Source organism: Canis lupus, chromosome 9 (genome assembly GCF_003254725.2).
Source record: "Canis lupus dingo isolate Sandy chromosome 9, ASM325472v2, whole genome shotgun sequence".
Taxonomy (NCBI): domain Eukaryota; kingdom Metazoa; phylum Chordata; class Mammalia; order Carnivora; family Canidae; genus Canis; species Canis lupus.
The window spans coordinates 6,482,012-6,506,730 of NC_064251.1; the positions used below are offsets into that span (position 1 = coordinate 6,482,012).

Consider the following 24,719-nt stretch of genomic DNA (forward strand, 5'->3'; position numbering starts at 1 on the left):
GAAGTGGATTCTTCCCTGGAGCTTCCAGAAGGGGGAAGGAAGCCCTGCTGATGCCTTGACCTTGGCCCTGTGAAACTAATTTCAGATTTCCAACCTCTAGAACTATAAGACTGGAGTATGTCCCTACTCTTCTGTGTGACACTAAGAAGAGCATCCAGGTCGAAGAAGCTTTGAATTGTGTAGGACGTAAACATTGGTCACAGCTAGACCAGAAACTGTCCCCCAAGAGGACACATGCTGCGATCTCAGTGGGCAGGCACTTCCCGCAGACAGGGCTAGAGCCGTGGAGCTGTGGGGCTGAGAGCCAAGGACAGCCTGGCATCCAGCTGGGTGGGCCCTGCTGTGGCTCGGCGAACCCTCAGCAGGTTGGGGGACAAGGTGCCATCAAGCTCCCAGTGCAGTTCTGGTTTTGGGTCAATCTCTTTTTTGGCACGTTCTTCCCCTTTCCCAATCACTCTGCAACTTAAAATGAAGAAGCAGCAGAGGAAGGAAGCAGATAACAAAATAGGGACAGGAAGTGACAGTATTGAGGGCTGGAACTCCTAGGCCAGATGTCGGAAGACAAGGATCTGGATGTTCTGGGGCCAGGGAGACAGGTCCATCGGTCTGTTTGTCACTCGACCCCTTCTCTGCCTCCAGGTGAGTGGGTCTGGGACTAGTCACTTATTGAATCTTCCCTGGGTGGGGGGAAGAGGAGAACTTTTGTCTAGGAGAGCAATTTCAGGAGAGCAGGTAACACACAGGTCCCATGAAACTGCTACCACCTACACTGGGCGGGAGGATATTGGGACTGTGGCTGTTCACTGCCAGGCACAGAGGCGGGGGACATTTTGTTAGCCCACTGGGTGTGTGTGTGTGTGTGTGTGTGTGTGTGTGGCATCAGTTGCTAACATTACGCCAGGGTCTGTGCCTAACACTTGACATCAGTGATCTCATTTATTCCTCACAACAGTCATTAGGATGTGGATGCCACCATCCTGATGGAGGAACTGGGAACTAGAGAGATGCCAGGTAGGGAGAGGTGTACTCTCCAAAGGAATGGGAGGTGAGGGGTTAAGGGGACAACAGTCCAGCTTCCTAGGAGGAGCAAAGTGAGGACAAGCCAGAGGCTAGGTGTTTGGGTGTGTAGGACTTGGAGGAGCAGACCCCAGATTCCCAAGAGGCCTGATGAATGCAGTTGGAGAGGGTGACTGGGGCAGCAGTAATGTGAGTGGCCAGGAGAATGAGCCACTGTAGGCAGAATTAGCGATGGCTTGGGTGTGCAGCCACCAATCATCTAGAATCCACCTTGGCAAGTGCAGGCCAGAAGTGATTGTTGACAACCCACCAGAAGGTCCCAGCAGGTAGTCCTAGCTTTTGGCCTCGAGGAGCCAAACAAGGATGCTGAATTGGTCGTAAGCTGCACTGGAGAGCCTAGAATGAGGGATTTCAGTAAGATTTGAGGAACTATTGTGTTTTTTATCTTTTTACCCAACTGAATAAATCCATGCCAAACTGTTGGGGGAAGTCACATTGTAGAATTTGTGAAGACTCAGGTCTACTTAGTGAAACAGGTTCTGGTTGTAGACTTTGGCATCAAGGAATGAGACTCGACTGCCAAGTATGGCCATTCTGAGCAGCAATCTGTCTGGTTAAGGGGATGTTTACCCTAGAACCTGGAAATCCTGCTTTGGGAGCCACTTAGGCATCCAACATGGGGCTCTGATGAATGGCCTTGGGCGCCTGCTATGGAATACAAACTGAAGTTGGAAACAGCAAACTGTAGACATATAGTGACACGGATGAGGCTTAAGAATCTGGTGCTGAGTGAAAAAAGCAAAACCGGAATGAGACGAATGGCCCGAAACCCTGTGGTTTTAAACATATGCATACAGAGCAAGCATATGCGCCTTATGATCACACGAGGCAATGATGTCCACTGAAGGGCTGTCTTTGAGGAGTGTGAACAGGGGATGAAACGGAACACACCAAACAAAGAAATGACAAGTTTGGTGGGTGGAGACGGGGGGCACTTTTCTGGACCAATGAAGTCAACACACAGGACCTGAGGGAAACTCCAAGGACAAAACAAAACAAAACTCAAGACAGAAAACCCGATAAAGCATGTTGGGGCAGGGTTAGGAGAGAATGGTGTACACAGGTATGGCGGTGGCTCAGAGGCAGGGGGCAAGTCTGCCAGTGCCAGGGTTGGGAGGGAAGGCTTTTTCCATGTCTTGAAGGAAGCTGAGGGGGTGTAGGTGCCCCAGCAAGTGGATGGGAGGCTGGATGGGCCTGAGATCACCGTGTGCACCAGCTGACTGGCTGGAGGGAACACCTGCAGTTTGGGTTCTGGAAGGCTTTTGCGATGGCTGGGGCACAGAATATGAGCTGTGGAGGACAGGGAGAGGCTGGAGGCCAGCCAGGAGCTGGGTCTGGTGTATCGCACTAGGATCTGGATTTGACCATAGTTAAAGGGGAGATGGCGAAAGTTTGAAAGCAGGGAAACCACTGAATCAGATTTCACAGCTTCCTCCTTTTCTTTCAAAAGCACCAGCAAAGTGTGTGTTCTTCACACGCTGGGCCTCCAGATTTGACATCCATTCAAGGACATCACACCTCTCTATTCCAAAGGCTCTATTTCTATGGTAGTTGGTTATTAGTGCTGGTATTGGGGGGCCTTCCAGAGTTGGACAGGCCCCAGAAAAAATTTTCCTCAATTATTAAGGTTTTGACTCATATTATTCTTCATCTCCATGGTTTTATTTAGAGTTCACTTATTTTTCTTAGTTTTCAAAATGCATTTGTCATATGGTTATTTTATTTCCTAGAACTCTATATTGAGTGCCTCTCAAGAGGTGTGTGGATTTTTTAAAATAAAGTAAATCTTAGTAGAAGTAATTACAGGTAGCTTGTGCTCATTACTGCTTCATCCTTCCTTTGCTCAGGGCTGCCTATACAGGCAGGTGTCTAATTTTCTTTTCTCCTAGTTTTGGAGATGAGCTTTCTGACTTTTCTCCTACATATGGGTCACTCATTGCTGAGAGCAGGGGAGAGGTCCAGACACCTGTCTCTAGGAGGCGACTCTCTTGCGTGGCACCATCTCCCCTGCCCCGGTCCCTTCATTTCCTGCTGCTAATGCTCTGAAAAGCCTGGTCTTCCCAGGCCCATGTGCTGTGCTCTGGATAAAGAATAAAGACATAGAACAGGGTGTAGGACAGAGGAGAGTAACATTCTGAGACCCATCTCCCATCCGTATCCCTCACTTCCCACCCAGCCAGGTAGCCTCCTGCTTCTCTGTGTTCTCATTAAACAACAACGACAACAACACAACAACAACAAAAAAGATCTTTCTTGGGATATAGTTTACATACCATGCAACTCTCCCATTTAAAGTATGCAGTTCGATGTCTCTCGGCATACTCATCACTGCACTCGATCTTAGAGCATCTTCATCACCTTCAAAAGGAAACCCTATACTTTCTAGCTATCATCTCTCCCTGCATCTCCCCAAGTGCTAAGCAACCACTACATACTTCTGTATTTATAGGTTTCCTTATTCTGGACTTTCCTATGAATGGAATCACATATTATGTGGTCTTCAGTGACTGACTCCCTTCACTTTGCATAATGTTTTCAGATTCACCTTGCAGCAGGTTTCATTCTTTTTAATGGCTGAGTAATATTTCATTGTAAGGTTAGGTCACATTTTGTTTATCCATTCATCTGTTGATAGGCCCTTGGGTTATTTCTACCTTTTGACCATTTTGAATAATGTTACTAGAAACCTTTGTGTCCCAGTTTTTGTGTGGACATAGGTTTTCATTTCTCTTGGGTGTACACCTAGGAGTGGAATCACTGGGTCAGGTGGTAACTCTATGTGGGATCCTTTGACGAATTTGTAGACTGTTTTCCAAAGTGGTTGACCCATTTTCCTTTCCCATGAATGGGTGTATGGGTATTGTGACTTCTCGACATCCTTGCCAAGACTTACTATCTGACTTTTGGTGCTAGCCATTCTAGTGGGTGTAAAGTAGTGTCTCACCATGGTTTGATTTGTATTCCTTGATGGCTGCATTTCCCTAAGAATGTTGTCTGCACTTATCTTTGGACTGCTCCAGCCTCTACCTCCTCCCTAGAGTGGTGGAGCAGACAGTGGTAAGATGAGCCTTGTCTTCTAGGAGCTCAGCTTCTTCCCCAAATGTACATTGTTCCAGGTGCTCCTGACAATTGCTGGTGGGGCTGGGGAGGCCAAAGCCCTATGGGCCTCCTGTTGTCCCTAAGCAGAATGGCTCTGGGCATTGGGTTGACACCAGACGGTGGTTCTTATTTGTGTAAGCCATGCTGTGGATTGTGCAGCCTGTAGCCTCGGGCATTGGTAAGATGTTGGGGTGATGAAGGTGGGGAGGAAGCTGTGTTTCCTTTGGGAAGATGATGTTTGACTTCATAGCCACTAAGCTATTTGTCAGTTTCCTCCCTCCCCAAATCCCAAGGGATAACAAACCACACTGGGATTTGTGGACTTGATTTGGTGATGTCTAGTTTCAGGACCTCTCTATGCCTCCGTCTTCTTATATATAAAGTGGGGATAATGGTACCTGCCTTATAGCTTTGTTGTGAACTTGAATAATTTGGGTGAAGCTGATATCTATGTCTTTGAGTATATGATTCTGATGTGTAAGTTGAATTGGAGGCAATATATAGCTGGTGGACAGACCAGATGAGAAGCTAGTCCTGGTCCAGGACTGTTCTAAAGATATTTAATATTTACTGAGCAGTTGCTGCATTACAGGCACTGGGGCAAGTGCTTTACATTTGTTCACTCCTTTGTTTCCTATGAGGTAAGAATGGTTACTATTACTCTATTTTACAGATGGAGAAGCTGGGGATGAGAGTGATTTAGCAACATGCCCAAGGGCACATGGTTAGTATATAATGGAGATGGGACTCGAATCTGTGTGACTCCAGAACCTATGCTCTTCACCAACATTCTTATACTGATTTAGGTTAGTGGTATACAAGCAGGTGGAGCTTCCTCATAGGAAGTTAGAAAGTTGGGTCTGGAGCTCAGGAGAGAGATGAGGTTAGAGGAAGAGATATGAGGTCAACCACATGGAAGTAGTGGTTGAGAGAGTTATGGGGAATCCTCATACCAGATCTTTAAGTGGGGTGTTTTGTAACCCAAAAGGGACAGCTGGTTAGGTCAAGCAAGCAGCCTTGGACAGGAAGAAGCATGAGAGACAGGAACAAAGTTTCTCTTCTGTTGAAGGTTTCATATTTTGGGATTGACTTTCATGAAGCCTTCAGGTATGATCCAAACATTATATTGCCATTAAATGAAGGAAAAATCCTTCAGGTATGATCCAAACATTATATTGCCATTAAATGAAGGAAAAATCAGCAGATTTCTCTAATTGTTCTTAGTCCATTCTCTAAAGTATCTGTTGCCACTCTTCCCCTTTTCCTAAGTAGTGCTTCAAATTAGGAAGTGGATAGGAGATGAAAAAGGAAGGAGGGGAGAGACAGAAACACAAAGGAGACTTGAGTAATTAGAAAGTGGATGCCCCAGGCTCTGTCACAAACACCTGGATTCCAGCTGGAACCTGGATTTGCTGGGGACACCAGCCAGAGAGACAGGACCATGTGGCTGTCCCTGGTTCTGCTCCTTCTCTACCTCTCAGGTGAGTGGGGCTGGGGCTTTGGGCACCTGGTATTGGAGAGGGTGGCATAGTGGGTAGGTCCGTCCTGGTTTCAAACCAGAGGTGAAGTCTCAGCAGAACCTGGAAAGGCACATCCATTCACCCATCTTTATATCCTTCTATCCAGTCAAACATTCATCTACAGATCCGATATATGCTTACTGAGCACCAGCTGTGTGCCAGGGCCATTCTGGGTGCTATGTTTAAGAGCAACTTCTGCACTCAGGGACTCATGGCTGAATGAAGGAGTCAAGTCACTGTGATACAACATAGAACTTGCTGTAGAAGAGATTTATTCACATGATGTGGAAATGTACAACAGGTGCCCATAACACTACTCTTGATCTGATACAAGTCCTCACTGAGGCTCTGCTGGATGTTGGTCTTGATGGATGAATGAGTTGGCTGAGTGGAAAGTGGGAATAGCTTTTGCAAAAGTATGGATCTCTTCAAAGGTCATGGAAAGTTCAGGAATTAGCAATAGTTCTGTTTTGTTAGAGCTTAGTTTTAAAGGGGTTGGAAAGGTTTGTTAGAAGGAATTAATGAGAGGTCTAAGAAGACATCCTCAGCATCCCCCTTAAGCCCTACCAGAACAAGGTGTGGTGCAGTCGGGCAAATAAAATCGTCCATTGAAGGTTGGAGTTTCAGAAAAGAAAGTCTTTTTTTTTTTTTTAAAGATTTTATTTATTTATGATAGTCACACAGAGAGAGAGAGAGAGAGAGAGAGAGAGGCAGAGACACAGGCAGAGAGAGAAGCAGGCTCCATGCACCGGGATCCCGACGTGGGATTCGATCCCGCGTCTCCAGGATCGCGCCCTGGGCCAAAGGCAGGCGCCAAACCGCTGCGCCACCCAGGGATCCCAGAAAAGAAAGTCTTAAAAAAAAAAAAAGACATTCAACATGCATGAGAACCCATTCTCTGAAGGAAGTAAGGTTAGGGTAAAAATTAGGGGGTATTCTTTATGTTTGTAGAATAATTTTTATGTTGGGCAAGACATAGAACATGCCCAACATAATGATAGACTGTTCCACTGTTCCAGTATAGTGGGTGTAAAGGCAGAGGTTTAAAGAAAGATGACCCCCTGGGTGACCCTGGCCAAAGCATGATTTTATTCTCAGTAAAACAGAAGAATGGACAGGATAACCTTCAAGGTCCCGCAGGGCTCTCATAACTGAGATCTTAGAAGAACATCTAAAAGAGATGCATCTCATTACACATGGGAGGTGCTCAAAATGTCTTAAATGAGAATGACCATGATAATGGGAATTTTCTCCCCCTCCCCCATTTTTTTGGGTAATGGACTTTTTTCTGAATCACCATAATTAATGAAATGGGAACCCAAAGCAGTAGTGGCTGAAGCCGGCTTGTACCTGCTTACAAGAGCTGATTATGGCCTTATTTTTCCAACCCCATATCCAGTGACAGCATGTTGTTAGCCTGAAATCAGTCATAGTGAGAGTATCTACAGCACAGAAACTGGGGAACACTACAACCATGGCTTCTCCTTGACTTCCCTGCACTCCCCCTTGCTCCCTTCCCAAAGCCGGTTTTCTAGCACATCGCTGCTTCCTCATATCTGTTTGCTTAAATCTGATAAAATTGCCTAGCTTGGGTACAGTTAAACTGCAGCTGGAAACTTCTTCCCACCCCCTTCCAGTCCCACGGGGACTGGCTGATCTCTCCAGCCCTACAGGTTCACCTTTCCATCCATTTACAGCTAGGGTTCCTCTTGGGTCCAGATAAAAATTTTGGAGTCACTTGTAAAGACTGAATTTTTTTTTCCATCCCAGTTCTTGGCTTAGCTCCTTCCTCTCTGTCCCAGCATTCTCCCACTCACCACACCCATCAGAATTCCAAACACCATTTGGAAAAACGTGACCACTTTACATTTATGGAGGGTTGTATGGCTAACCTGAGAAGGGAAGGGGGAAAGTTTGTAGAGAAAGAAGGTAAGGCCCCGGGATGATGATGGGGCTGGTGGTGGTCAGTTCGTGCTCCAAACATGTGTCAAGAGGCCTATGAGGGTCTCCTTGGGATCCAGCCCTTCCCAGCAGTGTATTGCTCCTCCCTTGAGAGTGATTTGAATGAGAGCCAGGGGTTTACTTTTCCTCTTTTGAGAAAATGTGGAGAGCGGAGGATGCAAGAAGTGCTCAGAATAAGTTTGAGTTGCAGAAAACCTGAACGTAGAGCCTCATTCCAAAGGAAAGTGGTTTTGGACATGAGCTAATCTCATGCCTGGCAAAGGCTAAGGACAGGGCAGGACAGCCAGCAACCTCTGCGCCCTCTCCAGCTTCGTTCTGATTCTCCAAGGGCTGGGATCCCCATGTGGTTATTCAGTGTTTCTGGGCTCATAGGGAACAGGTCTCTATTCTTGTTGGCCATAGTCTCCAGACCCTCTGGTTTGGTCCTAAGCTCAGGTGTCCCTCCAAGTCCTCATCCCTGAGCCTGGGATCGTCCATACCTCCCTAGCAAATTTCCACTTGGGCTTCAGGCAGACAGCCCCTAAGGGGTTCCATTAAGACGGAGTCCTGCGATGTGGCTTATGTTTTCCAGGCTCTTTGTCCTTGACGGGCCCCGACTCTGTGATGGGCACCTTGGGTGGCTCTTTGAGTGTGCAGTGTCAGTACGAAAAGAAATACCAGGAGTATAACAAATACTGGTGCCGAGGAAACTATGACATAACATGTGAGAATATTGTGGAGACCAAGGGAAAAGAGAAAGAAGAGAGGAGTGGGCGCGTGACCATCAGAGACCATGCAGTTAACCTCACCTTTATAGTGACCATGGAGAACCTCACTGCAGATGATGCTGGATCCTACTGGTGTAAAATTCAGAAAATATGGCTCCTGGACATGTGGTCATATGACCCTTCAGTTCAGGTTAAAGTATCTGTTTTTGAAGGTAAGAGATCCTTTTACTCCATCAGTGGAGCTTATGGGATATGATTGAACGTGGGGACAAGGATGAGTGCCATGCTGAAGAGTGTCTCTGGGTCTTGTCTAGTCCTCAGGCCCAGTGGTGTTGGGAAGAGCCTGTGTTGAGGGCAGGGAGAGAGGCAGATGACTCTTCAGACTTGGCATGGGTGGGGGTGTGTATCTGAAGGTCCTCTCACTCTCATAGGGCCAGGGCCTCACTCTATTGCCTGGGAGGCCCCTCCATGCCAGACCAAGACTTTCCACTATGCTCTTTGAAAATCTGTACCAAAAGAGATAAACTCTTCATATATATATCTTCAGCTTGCTCACAGAACATTCCTTCTACTATACTGTCCTGAAATTGGCCTTGCTTCCCTCATTTCAAGAAATAGTCTTCTTGAGTGGAAGTGCTTTCTCCTACACCAAAGTGCCATAGGGCGGTGAAGCCATGTCCAAATTCTCCCAGCCCTCTATCACAACTTCCAACCTATCACTTCCCACCTGCTTCCTTTAACTTTTGTGTCACATGGCCACATGCATTCTCTACTTCTCCTTCCATTGGCGTCTAGGTTATTCCTTGACATTTCTAATCCCTGTCATAATTTTGGGAGTTTTTAATGAGTAACTTGTCTCAGCTTCCAGGACCTTCTCAACTGCAGTGACCTACATTTCCACTCTCCAGAATCTTACTCCATGGCACATCTTGCTGTCACCTCAAACTGGTCCACGTCCAGAACCCTACACTCAGACGTTATACTTTCAGACAACTTTCTGTGCATCAGCCTTCTCACATCCTCAGCCCTACTGACCCTATTCTCAACCTCACATATGCCCCCAGTCCTTGGATCTCTCTTTCCATTCTCTCCCCATTTTTTGCCTAACCCACTTCTGCCCTGACGTCACTTCTTTCCTAAGCCAGGCCCCACTATCATGCAAGACTACATTTTCTTCACTTACCATGCACTATTTCCTTACCCACGTCTCAAGACCTTCATCCCTGAATCCATCTTAAAATTAGGGTGAGCAACCATTGGGGTTTTCCTAGGACTGACAAGTTTCATGGGATGCAGTGCCTTCCATGCTAAAACTGGAAAAATCTCAGGCAACCTAGGGCAAATTGATCTCCTACCTAAAATCTATCTGCTGCATTAACTGCTAAAGAAGACACAGATGGCGCCTATGGGTGTCAATACAAGTTCATGGTTTCTGATATGACTCTCCTGGTCTTTTACTTTACCAAGGGCGCACGGGATATCGGACATGAACTCTCTCTATTTCTTTTCTTCTCCCTCTACAAACTTCTGTGATGCCTGACCCATTCTTCCCCCTTTCCCTTCTAGGTTGAGGGCCGTTTCCCTCCACCTATTCAAGAACAATCATCCTGAGGTTGGCTCCTCACTCTGTAGCTCCTTGCTTCCCCATCCCCTTGAGCCAAATTCCCTCATTGCTCTTCCTCCGTCAATTATCCTCACTCTCTTCACCCCAGCCAGGAAAAACACATTTTCTTGTCCTAAAAATATCTTGTAATCCCCATGGCTTCCTCTAGGTGCCACCATTCTTCATCTCTCTCCTTTCTACTTGCCTGGAAGGTAGCTGAGGTCCAAGTCCTCTGCTCCTGCTCTACTTGATGGGGTTCCCCCCTGTGCCCACTCTCTATCAACTTCAGTCCATCTACTTAGTTGCCTCTGTCCTGTGTGAGGGCAGGGATGGTGCCACAATCATCAATGAATTCCCAACGGCAAAGACATCAAGAGCTGTGGTTGGATGAAAAGGAGCCTGTCCTGGGAGTGCCAGGAGGGGCTAAGCCTCTGGGAGGCTTGATTTTTTGGGGAATTATGAGGTTGGGGCAGATTGGGCATGGGGACACAGATTGTATCAATAGCCTGGACATCTGAGATTTAGCCCCTCTTCAGCAGGGAGTTAAAATGGCCTTAGTTTCCATTTGAAGGGTGCTGTGAAACCCCTCCCACAGTCTCTTTGAGGCTTCTGGGCCACAGGCAGAGCCATCTTTTCCAGACTTGCCCCTGCCCCTTCTCCCTCTGGGGCTCCTCAGCTGGAGAAACCCATAAGAGACCCCTGCTCTCACTCTGGGTGGAGTCAGACTTGGAATGGAAAGAAAGATCTGGAACTTATTAGAGGTGGCTCTTATGATCAATTCTGGAAAAGTCTCATTTGGTCCCTGAGGAGCTCACTCCAGCCAGGAAGTGGCCTGGGGCTAGTTGCAGAGCATCTTTTGAGTCCCTTCTGCAAGTGGGCAGTTGTGTGTAGCACTGGATCCAAACAGGCACTTAGTGCATGGCTGGTGAGAGAGCGGCATCTGATGTGTGATTTGTCTCCAGCACCAAGTAAAACCACAGAGAGGACCACATGTCGAGCTGCATCTGCTGGCTTTCTGGGACCAAACACCAAGCAGAACCTCAGCACCGAGGAGGTGTTGACCTGCTCCGGGTAAGGAAAGGACTCACAGCCTAGAGACCACAGACGAGGGGGTTCAGCAGCCTTATGGGACTTTGGTCGGGGCTGGCAACACACCATGACCTTCTTACCTCACTGCTGGGTTTTCTTCCAGTTCTGGTCCCGATTTTTACATTCTCCGTGGCTGCATGGGGATTCCATGTGGAATGTATCACTTGTTTTGTGAACGCTCTCCCCCATGGGGCAGCTGCAGGGGAACAGGAGGCTGGTTCAGGTGGACATGTAGCCCCTCCCATGATCACTGCTCCCCCTCTCCTTTCCCACCTGGTTCTGGACTCTGGGTGCTGGTTCTGTGACCCCAAATTGGCCTTGCCTCCAAAGGTCTTTACTGTATCAGAGATCCAGGAGCTGCTTGTAGGGAGTGGGGGAGTTGGGCTGGCTCTAGGCTATTCTCTTCCCAAAGATACCCAGAAAGGGCCCTGCAGGGCAGAGGACAAGAGTCAGGGCTTTATTTTTTATTTTTTTTACAAGATTTTATTTATTTATTCATTAGACACACACACACACACACAGAGCTAGAGACACAGGCAAAGGGAGAAGCAGGCTCCATGCAGGGAGCCTGACATGGAACTCGATCCCGGGACTCCAGGATCACGCCCTGGACCAAAGGCAGGCGCTAAACTGCTGAGCCACCCAGGGATCCGTGAGTCAGGGCTTTAAAGTGAGAGTGGGGGTGGCTTTCAAGAAGTGAGTTGATAAGGAAAAATGTGAGAGGAAAGGACAGAGAGGAAGCTTCTGGAAAGCAGGCACTGCTGGGCCCCTCTTCTCTTTGCCCCATTACCTCTCCTTAGCAGGATTCTCATGATCAAGGGAGGGGAGGTGATGGGGCCCCAGAGAGGGGCTGCCTTGGCATGTGTCCTTTCCAGGTTTGATCTAGAAACCTGGAAATAATATGTCTCTAGAGTCAGGGCACAGGTGGTGAAAGAAGGGTCCTGGGTTTCCCCCTGAGGAGCCAGTCATTTCCTGTCCCTATATCCCCCCACAGGTCCTTGCTCAACAGTATCCACTTCTTGCTCTTGGTCTTCCTGAAGCTGCCCCTGTTCTTGACATTGGTGGGTGCTGTCCTCTGGGTGAACAGGCCTCAGAAGGGCTGTGGAGGAAGTCAGCCTGATGAGAAAACCCCACAACACAGTGCACCGCTCCCAGGAATGCCCTGTCCAGGAATATAACCTTTCAGAGTGGACAAGAGAGACCTTCAGAATTCAGACTCCAGGGCAGGGGGGTAGAAGTGCCTGGATTCTGGAGACACCAGGTCTTCTGGGAGTATGGTTCCCATGTTTCGATGGAGAATCCTGGGTCTTAGAGGACACTTTCTCTGAGTCCTCAGATACAGGGAGGATGAGTCTCCTGGGCTCATGCTTGGGGTCCTTCTGTGCCCCAGACCCTGTAGGTCCTTGCCCTCATGCCTACTTCCCAAAGGAAAGAATTCTCTGGAAGTTGCTGGAAATCCTGACTCTTTATGCTTCTCCTTGCCACAAAAGCTTCTCAGCTCAGTGCTCTCCTGGACAATAACCACCTCCTTCCTGCAGCCCAGAGGCTCCTTGAAGATTCACCCTTCACAGCCTCAGTCCTTGGGCTCACTGGGCTTCAAGCTCACGTATGTCCCTGTGATCAGGGAGTGTATGGCTGGGCTCAGCACATCTCTGCCTGAGCCAACCATGACTGAGAAACTTTAGGTTAAACTTCTGGGGCTGATTGGAACAGTAGTGAGAAGAGGCAATAGGTGCCCCTAACATCACTCCTGAAATCCCCCAATCTGGAGGGCCTCCTGTCCACAGAGTTGATGGACGGTCCACTTTAGAAGTCTGGCTGAAGCCACATGTCAAGTTGGTGTTTTCCACAGGAGAAGCAGACATGGTTTTCCAAAGACAGGGTACAGGACACAGAAGTGAGGAGATACTTCCCCACATTGGAATGTCATGATGCCACAGCCACCAGGAGGCACACCAGCCCCGCAAAGGGCTTGGTTGGTTTTGAATGCTTGTCAGTGGCTCCTCAGCTTCCAGAAAACACTCTGAGCTCCTGAGCCCTGTGTCCATAGGCAGGGCTGCCACACATGGAACCTGAGCCCTGGCATGGCTTCCACAAGGGCAGGGCCACTCATGGCAGAGGAGAGCTGCAAGTGGCCCAGGACTCCACTGAAGAAGAAGTTCAGCCAAAGAGGCATATATGGACCAAATAATAAAACAAAGGCCGATGTAGGAAACACAATGGTGGGCAAGAGAGAAGCTTGTGATGCACTTTATTTTTTTTTAAATTATTTTTAAGTATTTCAGTTTCTTCATATTTCCATATAAATTTTAGAATAAGCTTGTCTTTATCTACCAAAACGATCTTGCTGGGATTTTGATAGGAATCGTGTTAAACTTACAGATTTATATTGGGGGAATTGACATCTTTACAATGTTGATTCTTCCAGTCCAAAAACATGGTACCTCTTGCAATTCATTTAAATATTCTTTGGCTTTGGTCACCAGTGTTGTATAAATTTAGTGTGTGGATGCTGCACATGTTCTGTTAGATTTATACCCAGGTGTATCTTGTCAAGCAAGTGTGACTAGCACTGTGTGTTTCAATTTGCTTTCTACATGCTTGTTGCTAATATAGAAGTAGGATTGTGTGAGTCTTTATGTGTGTGTATATGTGTGTTTTTGTGTGTGTGTGTGCGTGTATTGATCTTTTATCCTGTGACTTGTTAAACTCATTTATTAGTTCTAACAGTTTGGCATTTTTTCCATAGATTCCTTGGGGTTTTCTACACAATTATGTCATCTGCACAGAGGGACAATTTTATTTCTTCTTTTCTAATCTGTGTGCTTTAATGGTGTCCTGGAAGCCCTAGGGAGCTGCTGGAAGATCTTAACTACTCTGGTGGCCATGTAGGACCTGCTGTTTTCTGGCATTTCTGTTTTTGAAAGAGAAACCAAAAGTGAAATTGTTCATGTTTACGTGTAAGCAACAAACTCCATTTAAAAAATATTCTAAAACAAAATATTGTGATCAAAACAAAACATATTTGTAACTTCATGCAATTCATGCCTGCAGTCTGTAATCTGTGAGTAAAGCAGAGAAATTGCTGAACTCCGTTGTGTCTGTCTGGTATTTACACTTGGGGCCATATGGTGCCCCCAACAGGCCTGGGAACTGACCTTTCAAGCACACAGATGGATTTGCAGGGACGCCATGGGGGCTGGCCCCAGGCTGGCTCTGGGGCAGATCCATGTCTGTTCCCTGGCCTTCTGACTGGGGCCGGTTGCCTCAGACCATCCAGGCACCTTGTTCTATAATGTGAAGTGAAAGCACTAGATCAAGATTCTTCCATGTGGCAATTCTAACATGGGACTGCAAATTTCTTGACACTCTTTATAAAGAGCTGAAGTTATGTCCCCTCCCCCTTGGGTCTAGGTAGGCTGTGGCTGCTGCAGCCAGTAGCCCAGAGCGGAGCTTTGCCAACTTTTTTCCCTTATAATTATCCTCCTAACAAGCCTGGTTATTCATTTTCTTTTCCTAGAAACGCCCCTCCCCATGCTATGGAATTTTAATACCAAAGATATACTTATATGCCTATGTTCTATCTATCAATTGATCCATCTATCAATTGATCATCTTGTATATATATCATTTTGTATATTAAAAAAGTATCATTTTTTCACCTTCCAAGAACTAGTGTTTGTCCCCATTGGAAGGCATGGATAGAGCATGGTGACAGAGACCCTGTGTGACTTCTAAGACCAGGCCAGAAGGAACCCTGTAGCTTCTTCTTCAGACTCTTGAAATGCTGGCTCTGAGAAGTCCCCCACTCAGAACCTGGTGGCCACATGGAGAGGTTACCTGTAAGGTCTCAGATCAACGATCAGGACTGAGTACAGTCAGGGCTGTGACTCAGGGTCACCCGGGCTCATGATCCGGTGCATAGGTGACAAGCTTCCAGATGACAGCAGCACCTAGCCATTTGAGTCACCCCACCCCACCCATTAAGTCTTCTAAACTGAGGCCTCAGACGTGATGGAGCAGAGATAGGCCATCTCTATCTCAATCCACTGGGATTCCTGGCCACAAAATCTGTGACATGACAAAGTGATCACTGTTTTATTCCATAAGGAAAATCTAAGCATAGACAACTGGACCGTCTGGGCTCTATCCATTCTAGGGTCAAGCAAGATGGTAAGAGGAACGTGCTGCCTCTGCCGTGGGCCTGGTGGGCTGTGAGGAGTTGCTGGCTGCTGCCAAGGGCCCCTGTGTGACTCAGCTCTGTGGCGGGGACAGCTGGGCAGGAGCTCCCATGTGGTAACATGCAGGCTGCTGGGCTTGAGGTCTTGCCCTTTCCTAACGGGCGACCCAGAACCATGTGGGCTGCAAGTGTCAGCATGTGGCAGAGGTGTTCCCCACTGCAGCAGAACACCTCCCTGCCCCGCCACATCCACTTCTGCAATGCCCCCACCTCATCAAAGGAAAGCTCTGGTCAAAAACCCACCAGCGCCTTTCCTAACAAACGGGCTCAAGGAGAGGAACAGAGCACCAGCAAAAGGCAGCTGGGGAATTTGCTTCAGAGGAAATAGTCCAGGACACAGAGCAGGGGGTCAGATAAGTCTACTTAGTCACAGAGGAATTATAGACAACACGACCTCACTAAAAGAAGGAGCTCAGGAAAGAGATATAGTTCCTCAAAAATGGCTCAAAATAAAATGTGGATACAAAAAAGAGCACCCAGAGTTCAGGAAAGATGTGAAGTGGAAGAGAAAAAAAAAAAAAAAAAAAACACCAAAGAACCAAAACCTTTATTGAGAAAAAATATGTATACTTTTGATAATTAAAAAAGAAAAAGGCTTGTGTCATTTTTTTTAATGTGTGAGCGAGAGGAAGTTACAGGAAGGGCTGAGCATCCCTGGCTTCCTCTTGCTCAGCTGGGGGGCAGGGTAGGGAGCATTGGAAGGAGTGGAAAGGCCAAACCCAGGAGTGGGTAATGCTGGGTCAGAGCTGGCTGTGGGGTAGACAGCATCACAAGCATGAAGGGGACAGTCTGAGCCCCTCGTTTGTCCTGTCTGGATGGAGAAGTCCAAACTGGCCCTGGAGCCCTGTGCCTGAAGGACCAGGGAGGCTAAGGGACCAACGGAGGGACAGAAATGAACTATTTTTGTGACCACTGGGTGAGTCCCCTGTCCTTGGAAGCCACCGATGTAGAGGGACATGGGGATACTTATATTGTTTCAATGCCCCTCTCCCCAAAATACTTATTACTTAGACAGGAAAAAGAGTAACTTCAATCAGTTTTGACAAATTTATAGTCATATATCTATACCTCTATTAAGATATTGATGCTATATGTTGGCAAACTGAACTCCAATTTAAAAAAAAAAGGGAAGGATAAAAAAAAAAAGATCTTGATGCAAAGACAGTAACCCAGGTATTCCTGCTTATGAAGGCTCATTCAACTGTACTCCTACCATGTGAAGGCTTTCTAATATATAATTCACATACACACACACACAAACACACACACCACAATACACTTTTTTAAAAAGATTTTATTTATTTATTCATGAGAGAGAGACACACACACACACATACACACACACACACAGAGAGAGAGAGAGAGAGAGAGGCAGAGACACAGGCAGAGGGAGAAGCAGGCTCCATGCAGGGAGCTTGACGTGGGACTCGATTCCGGGTCTCCAGGGTCACACCCTGGGCCGAAGGCAGGCACCAAACCACTGACCCACCCAGGTGTGCCCACAATACACTTTTTAACAAATACAGAAAATAGGGGAGACTGGGTGGCTCAGATGATTAAATGTCAGACTCTTGATTTCAACTCAGTTTGTGGTCCTAAGATCATGAGATTGGGACCTGCATCAGGCTCCCTGCTGGGCATGGGGTCTGTTTGGGATTATCATCCTCCATCAGCCTTTCCCCCTCCTGCTCACATGCTCCTTCTCTAATAAAATTTTTAAAAAAAAATACAAAGCCATCAATGAAATTTTACATCTACATAAGTGAAGCCCTCCTTGGGACCTCTCTGAGGGGTAAGAAGGCATCATCCAGGCCTCTCCCTTCTATTGTCCCCCCCCCCCAGTTAGTGTTGGATTTAAAGTCACTTCAAACCCTCTAGAATGGCCGGGTTGTCTTCTATATATAAAACATTGAAATAGTGTCCAAAAAATAATCTCAAGAGGCCAGAAAAGCCATAGATTTAATAGGAAATGTACAGAGCAAACAGATGGAATTTGAGTCAGGGATGGTCCAACCTTGTATACAATCTTACATTCAGGTGATTCATATTCTAGGAGGCACTGAATCAGCAGCAATGGATAGACCTGTGTACACCTGGCCCATCAAGGGTCTTTGTCCTTGGAACACTTGAAAGCTTTGGGTTTAATTCTGGTTTTATGGTTCCTGGTTGGTCTGGAACTGTAATATCCATCATTGGCCAGAGTCCTAAATGATATAAGAGGCCATTATCTTTGGCAGAATCACTACAGGGTCCCAAGGAAAGGAGGTACCAGAATATCCACACAGGTGAGAAAACAGGTACCCCTGAAGACTGAGGATGGAAAGAGGACATATCCTTTCCTTTCTGGGCTGCTACAGAGGAGGCCAGAGTCCTGCTGATTAAGAGTCCATTATCCTTGGCAGAGCCACTGCAGGGTCCCAAGGAAAGGAGGCACCAGAAACATCCATACAGGAAGATTCTTGGCTGCTACAGAGGAGGCCAGGGTCCATGTCCTGTGCAGAGCAGAGAGGGGAAACAGGGTTTATTCTGGGGTCAAGACAAGGGGAGTCCCTACCTAACAGGGACCCTCATTTCTCTTGGAAATGCAACCTCTGCCCATTCCTTGCTCAGAAGTCAGAGGGTGTGGGAGTATCATGAGTGGGAGCTGTGGTTCTCCTGCTCAGGCTGACTCTATTCTCCCCCTGGGTCCCCTGACACCACATCACAGTGCACAGCAGGAGTCCAAGTAGGGACCCCTTCACAGAGGTCAAGAGCGCAAAGCTGAGGTTGCAGAGCAGGACCTGTGCAGGGGGCACGGTGACAGGCGTGAGCTCCCTCTTCAGGGGCAGCCCAGCCCTTTTCTCCCTGACCTGACTCCTGAGCCCAGAGCTGCAGGCAGGCAGCCTTGGTTCCTGCCAGGGAAGCCCCTCTGAGGGCACAGACGTGCTGCCCAAGGCTCAATCTATAGGGGCCTCCCTGCAGGCTTAGCCTGGGGTCCAACACCCATGGCCCCTGATTTCATCCTGCTTTATGGCTGCTCCCCCACAATTCCCCTCCACCTCACCTGCAGGCCAGCCAAGCCCAAGGCTTTTCTTGGTCTGTCTTTCTCATCCTACTTCTGTCTCACCTTGTGTCAGTTCTGCTCAACTTTGAAGCTCAAAACTAATATTCCCAATTTGAAGAGAAGAAATTTCCCGACCCCTGTTCATCTGGATATTTACCTTCTGGGTTCTCCTGGTAGGGGCCTCTCTCAGCTCTGACCCCCATGTGGTAGCACCTATGAGGTATACTCTCTCTTACTTCCTGTTTAGTGGACATGGGATCTAGGAGGACAATGGCCCTTGCTTACATGTGTCCCCCTGGTGGTCCCTCTCAGTGTCCAAGAGTCTGACCCCCTCACCTCGGCCTCATCCCCTCCTCCCCCAGCAGGGTCAGGACCTGTGTAGGTCACCTTGCTCTGTCCTTCTACCTACCTTGAGCGTGTCGGGTCATGTGGATTTCACAGGTGGTGTTCTGGAGAGAGTGCATGCTGCTTTGCACTTCCTCAAAATATCCTTTAAGTCACTGTGCTCTTTTCACAAATTCCACTCCCTGTGGAGCTGCTGTCCCATCTCTCCACCCCACAGGCTTCTGTGCTCTCTGGTCTCCTAAAGTCCTGTGTTCTCCTCTCCTCATTGAACAGAACAACTGGTCTCCAAATATAGCCAGCAGGACAGAGTTGGTTGTGAAGCATGAGCCAAGTGCATCATCTCATTCAGAGGCAGGACTGAGGGATCCCTGGGTGGCGCAGCGGTTTGGCGCCTGCCTTTAGCCCAGGGCGTGATCCTGGAGACCCGGGATCGAATCCCACGTCGGGCTCCCGGTGCATGGAGCCTGCTTCTCCCTCTGCCTGTGTCTCTGCCTCTCTCTCTCTCTATCTGTCATAAATAAATAAAATATTTAAAAAATTTTAATAAAAAAAAAAGAGGCAGGACTGAACACACTGCCTGGTGGGGCCAGGCTCCAAGGAATAGGGGACTTATGACGGGGAGGAAGTAGACTGCAACTAGATGGGAGCTGATGGAGGGAGATCCGGAAGGTGGGACCCAGGGAGGAGTGTACCTTCACCCAGTCTCTGATGGGGTGAAACTGGGGAAGTGTTTGCCCTTTGATGAATGAGTGAATTGATTGTTTATTGGGTGACTCTTGGTGGGGAGGGGTTCAGGTCGATGGCCCAGCCTCTCTCCCATGTTGGGAATATGAGAAAGCAGGAATCCCAGCTTCCCACTCCTTCCCAGCATTTCCCTAGCACTTGGGGAGGGGAGGGCTGGAGCCATAGAGCAGATACCCACCCTTGACTGTGTGTGAGTGGAGTAACACCCCCCTCAGAGATGTCCTAATCCCCAGAGCTGTGAATGTGGTAGGTTACATGGCAAGGGGGAGTGCATGATGAGATACAGTTAAGATTCCCAACCAGCTGACCTAGAGATGGGGAGATTATCCTGGGCTATCCAGGTGGACCTTATGTCATCAGCTGTGTGTGTATAAGTGATAGAACAGGGGAGAGCCAGTGTCACAGTAATGCGGCATGAGGAGGACTTGACCACCACTGCTGCCTGCGAGGACAGAAGAGAGCCCAAGCCTGGTGGCCCAGGGGTCTCTAGAAGCTGGAAAAGACAAGGAAGTGCTTCTCCCTCAGAGCCTCCAGAAGAGCCAGCCCTGCCAGCACCTTCACTTTAGCCCAGGGAGCCTCATGTCAGACCTCTGCTCTCTAGAGCCTTACGTCATCAAACTGGTTTGTCTTTTGCCACCAGGTTGGTGGTGATTTGTCTCAGCAGCCACAGGAAAGGAACACAGAGCAGTTCCCTTCTGGTGTAGTTGAGGCTGGAACCACCTACACCTTTTTGGGGTCCTTGTGAGTTGGGAGGCAGGTCAGAAGGAGACCAGAGCCTTCTCTCCGGCCACCCAGCTGAAGAACTTTGTTAGGTTCTTCCTGGGGAGTGGGGAGCTCTTTAAGTACTCAGAGGCATAAATGAGGGGGCCCAGGGCAGACGATGCTGATTCTCCCCTGCCAGGAAACCTCAGAGTGTCCAAGGGGGTCCCTGCAGAGTGCCCCGAGGGGAGTGGTACAGGGCAGCAGTGGGAAAGGTCTGCTGGGGTCCAGCTCTGCTCACCTGCTGCCGGGGTTGATCACGGGCTGACTGCTGGTGAGGCCCTGGGTAGACGGAAGCAAGGTATGACTTGCCATTGTGGGTCTTGGCACAGTTTTGGGAAAATCTGTTGGATCTGGTGCTAAACACACAGAGGAGAGCATGGTGTGAGAGTGATGCAGGTGGCTCCCCAGGGCCATCTCCTCTTTCCACCCCCAAGGATGAAGAAGCTTCTGCCTTAGTGTCACTGCTCAGCCTCGTTGGTTTGCTCGTGCATCTTTTTGGTATCTCATCCCAAACATACTATTACTTCACTTGCAGAAAAACATCAGTTCACCACCATGGGAAGCATTTGGAGTGGGGAGCTCTGTAGGAATTGCATTCTGTTTGGCCCAGCTGAGCACATCAGAACCATGTTCCCACGCCTGGAGTTTCCATCAGCCAGGCCAGCTCCTTTCTGAGTCTCAGCCTTGCCTGAGGCAGGCTGTGTGCCACCTGCCCTGAAGTGATGTGACCCAGAGTGGCTGGCCCAGGGTTCCCCTGTCTCCTGCAGCCACCCACAGCCTCTATGTCCCCTCGGGTCCTCCCTGCCTCCCCAGGGCCTGCTTCCTTATTTCACCAGTCCTGTCGGCAAAGGCTGTCTTGTTAGAGGGTCCAGACTCCAAATATCTGTCACTGTTCCTCCTTCCCTCTTGCACATCCATCACCTTTGTTGTCTTTTTCAGTTAATTTCTGGAACATTCTATACCAGCGTATCTCTCCACTGCAGACATTTGCACACCATATTTGTATATACTAAGTGAAGAGACTTTTCTCTGTTTTAGTAAATGAGCTAATGAATGAGTAGCAGATGTATTACCTATGTAAGGATGGAAAATGTTGGAGAGAAGACTGCAGGACCCAGAGGCAGAGCTGTGGGGTGGGGGCTACAGCCTGACCCCCTTTCCAGGCCTGCCTCTGGGGGGCCCTTAGTGCCTCTGGGGCAGCTACAGTGGAGCATAGCGTCTCCTCCAAGGCATATAGGAAGCCAGAGAGGAGGTACCCACATCTGGAGGAGCCTGGCTTTCCTCTCCTAGAAATGAGTTCAGAGTCCCTCCCCTGCTGCTTTGTGCTTATGTGGCCAGAGGAGAGAGGGGAAGCAGGAGGGGACAGGGAAAATGTCTCTTGTCCGGTAGCTGAGACTATCAGGACCACAGCTTTCTAGCACCCCACTCCTCGCTCCCCCCTGGCAAGGTCCCACACAGTCTGGGGCTACAAGAGGGTCGATGAGACTGGGAAAGAGAAGCAGCCTTCCCTGGACAAGCCTGTCCTAGCCGAGTCTGTCCTTTATCGGTGCCTCTGGGAGAGCAGATGGAGATGTGCAGATGCAAGGGCTTGCTCTTTCTTCCATTTTTCCCAGTATCGTGGTGCCCCCAATACATGTTCATACATGTGTGCACACAACCACACACACACACACACACACACAGTCTCAGGCAAGTTTAGAGATCACTCTCTATTAATCAGGGAAGAAAGAGAGAGGTACAGTCTTGATTCCTCCGTGGTTGGGTACCAGGGCCCCAGAGCACAGGAGGGAGCAGTGCCTACTTGGGTCAAGAAACACGGAAAATTTCAGCCGGATTTCATCTCCTAATTTTTTTTTTAATGATAGTCACACACAGACAGAGAGAGAGAGGCAGAGACACAAGCAGAGGCAGAAGCAGGCTCCATGCAGGGAGCCTGACATGGGACTCGATCCCGGGACTCCAGGATCACGCCCTGGGCCAAAGACAGGCGCCAAACCGCTGCACCACCCAGGGATCCCCTCATTTCCTAATTTCTCTGTCCCACGCCAGTAGGTGTTTGTGTCATCCTGCTGTAGATTCTCCAAGATCATGGTAACGTGCTTGGCTGTGATTGTCCTGGATGGACACTTGGCCCTTCTTCATCAGTTTCTCTGACCCAGTGGTTTTTACAAGGATTTTACAGGAATCCCAGTCACAATCGCGGCACCACCACTTCTTGTAGGATTCCCACCCTTGGCCATAGGAACATTTTATGATCAGTGTGCCCATCAGTGTGCCTCTCACTGTTCTCTCCTGTCAGATGGAGAAGTGGCCTAGAAAACAGAAACCCAACATTCACCTCCTTCTCCCTTAATACCTGGGCTGGTCCTGGTGCTGCTGAGGTGCCTGGCACTGCCCTGAAGACCAGCCAGGAGCCTCTGCCCTCTGTGTAATCGCCCCATCCCACCTGTCCCTTAATCCCCTATAGTATGTCTTTTACTGTCCCCTCTCTCTGATGTCTCCTTGCCCAATACAGGGTCCTGTGCTCACTCCTCATCCTACTGACCACCCTCCTCTCCTTTGCCCGCTGCCGACACCTCTTCCCAGCACCACAGAATGCCCACTGCAGCCCCATGTGTATATCTGAATTCCAGCTCTGGATATACACTGAATATACAGATATACACTGTCTCTGGTGAGACAGCAGAGTCCCCTCCCCACCCACCTCATGACACTCTCACCCCCATTCACCTAAAATACCTCAGGCTCTGAATTCACACATGGCTCGGAACTAAACACACACTCTCACACAATAAATACGCACACACTTACTCACACAGGTGATTGCTGGTTATTTTACCTGCTCACCTTTCTCCTCTGAATCACAATACCTTTGCACAAGCTGATCCCTCTGCCTGGATATGTTCTCTCTTCTCTGCTTGAAGGAATCAAATCTTTATATTCATCTCTCCAGTTTTGACTCAGTGTCTCTTCTACGTGTTTCCAGTTTGTAGCCACTTGGTCTTTACTGGTGCCACCAGAGGACTTTGTCCCTCTCTTCATTGTTGTGTTATGACACCAGATCGTGGTCTAGTCTTTGGTCATTCAGAGCAGTCTTTGGCAGCCTGATGAGTGGGGTTGAGCAACTCTCCAGAGAGCCTGTCACACACTGTTTCTGCTGTCTTTCTTCCTCCCTCTAGTCTGAGCTCTTTAGAAGAGAAGATTCCTCCTATAGCTATAAGTCAAGACCAGTTGTGCAGGGTTTTAAATGTTCCTGAAGCCTGAACCCCACCTTGACTGAGTAGGTCTCTGGTGGAGGCTGAGCATCTGTGCTCCTTCAACGTTCCTCAGGAATTCATGCATATATATATATATATATTTGTGCATGGATGTGCTTATCATTCATCTATCTATATATCCATCCATCCATCCATGCATCCATTTATTCTTTCATCCATCCATGCATCTATTGATCCATCATCTGTCTCTCCATCTCCTTGGTAGGGATGACAAACAGTGCCCTAGAAAACAGACACCGTTTGTGTTATTTATTTTTATTTTCTTTCTCAAACACTAACTTAGTACCTGTCAGATTACAAAACTTAAAAAAATGTTTTTTTAATGAATGAGTGTCTGGATGAATGAAAGGCCCTGCCATTTCCCCTGGGACAGACCCCAGCCCTGCAGGTGCCCCATCCTGAAGCCCCTGCCTCACTCACCTTGGGTGACAAGAAGGAGCAGAACCCAGAGCAGCTTCATGTCCTGCCTGCCTGGGTTTTTTCCCTGGTGCTCAGCTAATGCTCCCTGCCCTCTGGGACTGGAACTGAGCTCAGAGGCTAACTGCCTTCTATTTTTCGAAATTAATCTTTTCTCCATCTACTTCCCTTAATTTTTTTTCCAGTTACTTCCTAATTTCATTAATTGGAAGAAAAGGAGTACTGTCCTTTGGAGCATATGGCTGATATGATGAGGTATCCCCTCTCTTTGCTCTGGTCCCTCACCTCAGCATCTCCTGGAATCTGGCCCTGACGGCCTTCTCTCCGGGGAGGGCCCCTGCTCCCCTCTCTAGCACCACCTCCAGTCTCTGCACACCTACTTCCTGCCACCTCCATCCCCCAACTCAGTTCTGGACCTCCATTGGCTACTGGAACCTTTGTAGAACTGTCTACCCTGTGAGCTCAGATGTGCTCAAAATGCAATTTCTGGTAATCTCCATTCCTCAAGTCAATCTGTCCCAACATCTGGTCCATGGGCCCAGGGCCACCCTCTCCACCAGCGCATACCAGACTAGCCTTCCTAATATAAAGCCCATGGGGCCTTCTTCCTGCCACCTACCACTTCAGAAGGCCTTGTTGGGATAGTGGGGTAGGAGGTGGAGCGGCCAAGGGCTTTGCCAGCAGGAGGAGGAGAGGGTGCTGTGGGCCAGTCCCCAGAGTTCCTGTCCCCTTCAAGGTCCTTCTAGCTGCACCAAGAATCAAATTGACATGAGACAGATGAACAGGAGAAACTCAAAGTTAATAGCATACATGCAGGGAATCCACATGGACAT

At 48.5% G+C, this 24,719-nt stretch overlaps 1 protein-coding gene and 1 long non-coding RNA gene across 13 annotated transcripts; one reads left to right on the forward strand and one right to left on the reverse strand.

Moving 5' to 3' along the window:
• The first annotated feature begins 504 nt into the window (after positions 1-504).
• CD300E (CD300e molecule) lies at positions 505-14,147 on the forward strand. Of its 9 annotated transcripts, none has more exons than XM_025467900.3 (6): positions 505-639; positions 4,850-5,283; positions 5,449-5,657; positions 8,230-8,577; positions 10,931-11,039; positions 12,052-14,147. In XM_025467900.3, the coding sequence occupies exons 3-6, from the start codon at positions 5,537-5,539 to the stop codon at positions 12,233-12,235; spliced, it is 762 nt and encodes a 253-aa protein (XP_025323685.3). In that variant the 5' UTR covers positions 505-639; positions 4,850-5,283; positions 5,449-5,536; the 3' UTR covers positions 12,236-14,147. The 9 variants fall into 9 exon arrangements, with proteins under 9 accessions (XP_025323685.3, XP_035577043.2, XP_035577042.2 ...); XM_035721150.2 differs by having other exon boundaries at positions 4,850-4,900; positions 5,446-5,657; XM_035721149.2 differs by having other exon boundaries at positions 4,850-4,900.
• A 2,466-nt stretch (positions 14,148-16,613) lies between these two features.
• Positions 16,614-24,279, reverse strand: LOC125755710 (uncharacterized). Of its 4 annotated transcripts, none has more exons than XR_007412811.1 (5): positions 23,890-24,279; positions 23,031-23,691; positions 20,430-20,547; positions 18,750-19,193; positions 16,614-17,789 (listed from the first exon to the last, which is right to left on the reverse strand). It is a non-coding gene; the product is annotated as an uncharacterized LOC125755710 (long non-coding RNA). The 4 variants fall into 4 exon arrangements; XR_007412810.1 differs by having other exon boundaries at positions 23,062-23,691; positions 23,890-24,277; XR_007412809.1 differs by having other exon boundaries at positions 23,039-23,691; positions 23,890-24,275.
• Between the last annotated feature and the right edge of the window lie 440 nt (positions 24,280-24,719).

What these genes read in the sequence shown, in the direction of transcription:
- CD300E (XM_035721148.2), top strand. Translation starts at nt 552, where the DNA reads ATGTCGGAAGACAAGGATCTGGATGTTCTGGGGCCAGGGAGACAGGTC. An exon ending in GACCCCTTCTCTGCCTCCAG is followed by an intron (nt 640 to 4,849) that starts GTGAGTGGGTCT and finishes TCTATTTTACAG; the next exon opens with ATGGAGAAGCTGGGGATGAG. An exon ending in TAAAGTATCTGTTTTTGAAG is followed by an intron (nt 8,578 to 10,930) that starts GTAAGAGATCCT and finishes ATTTGTCTCCAG; the next exon opens with CACCAAGTAAAACCACAGAG.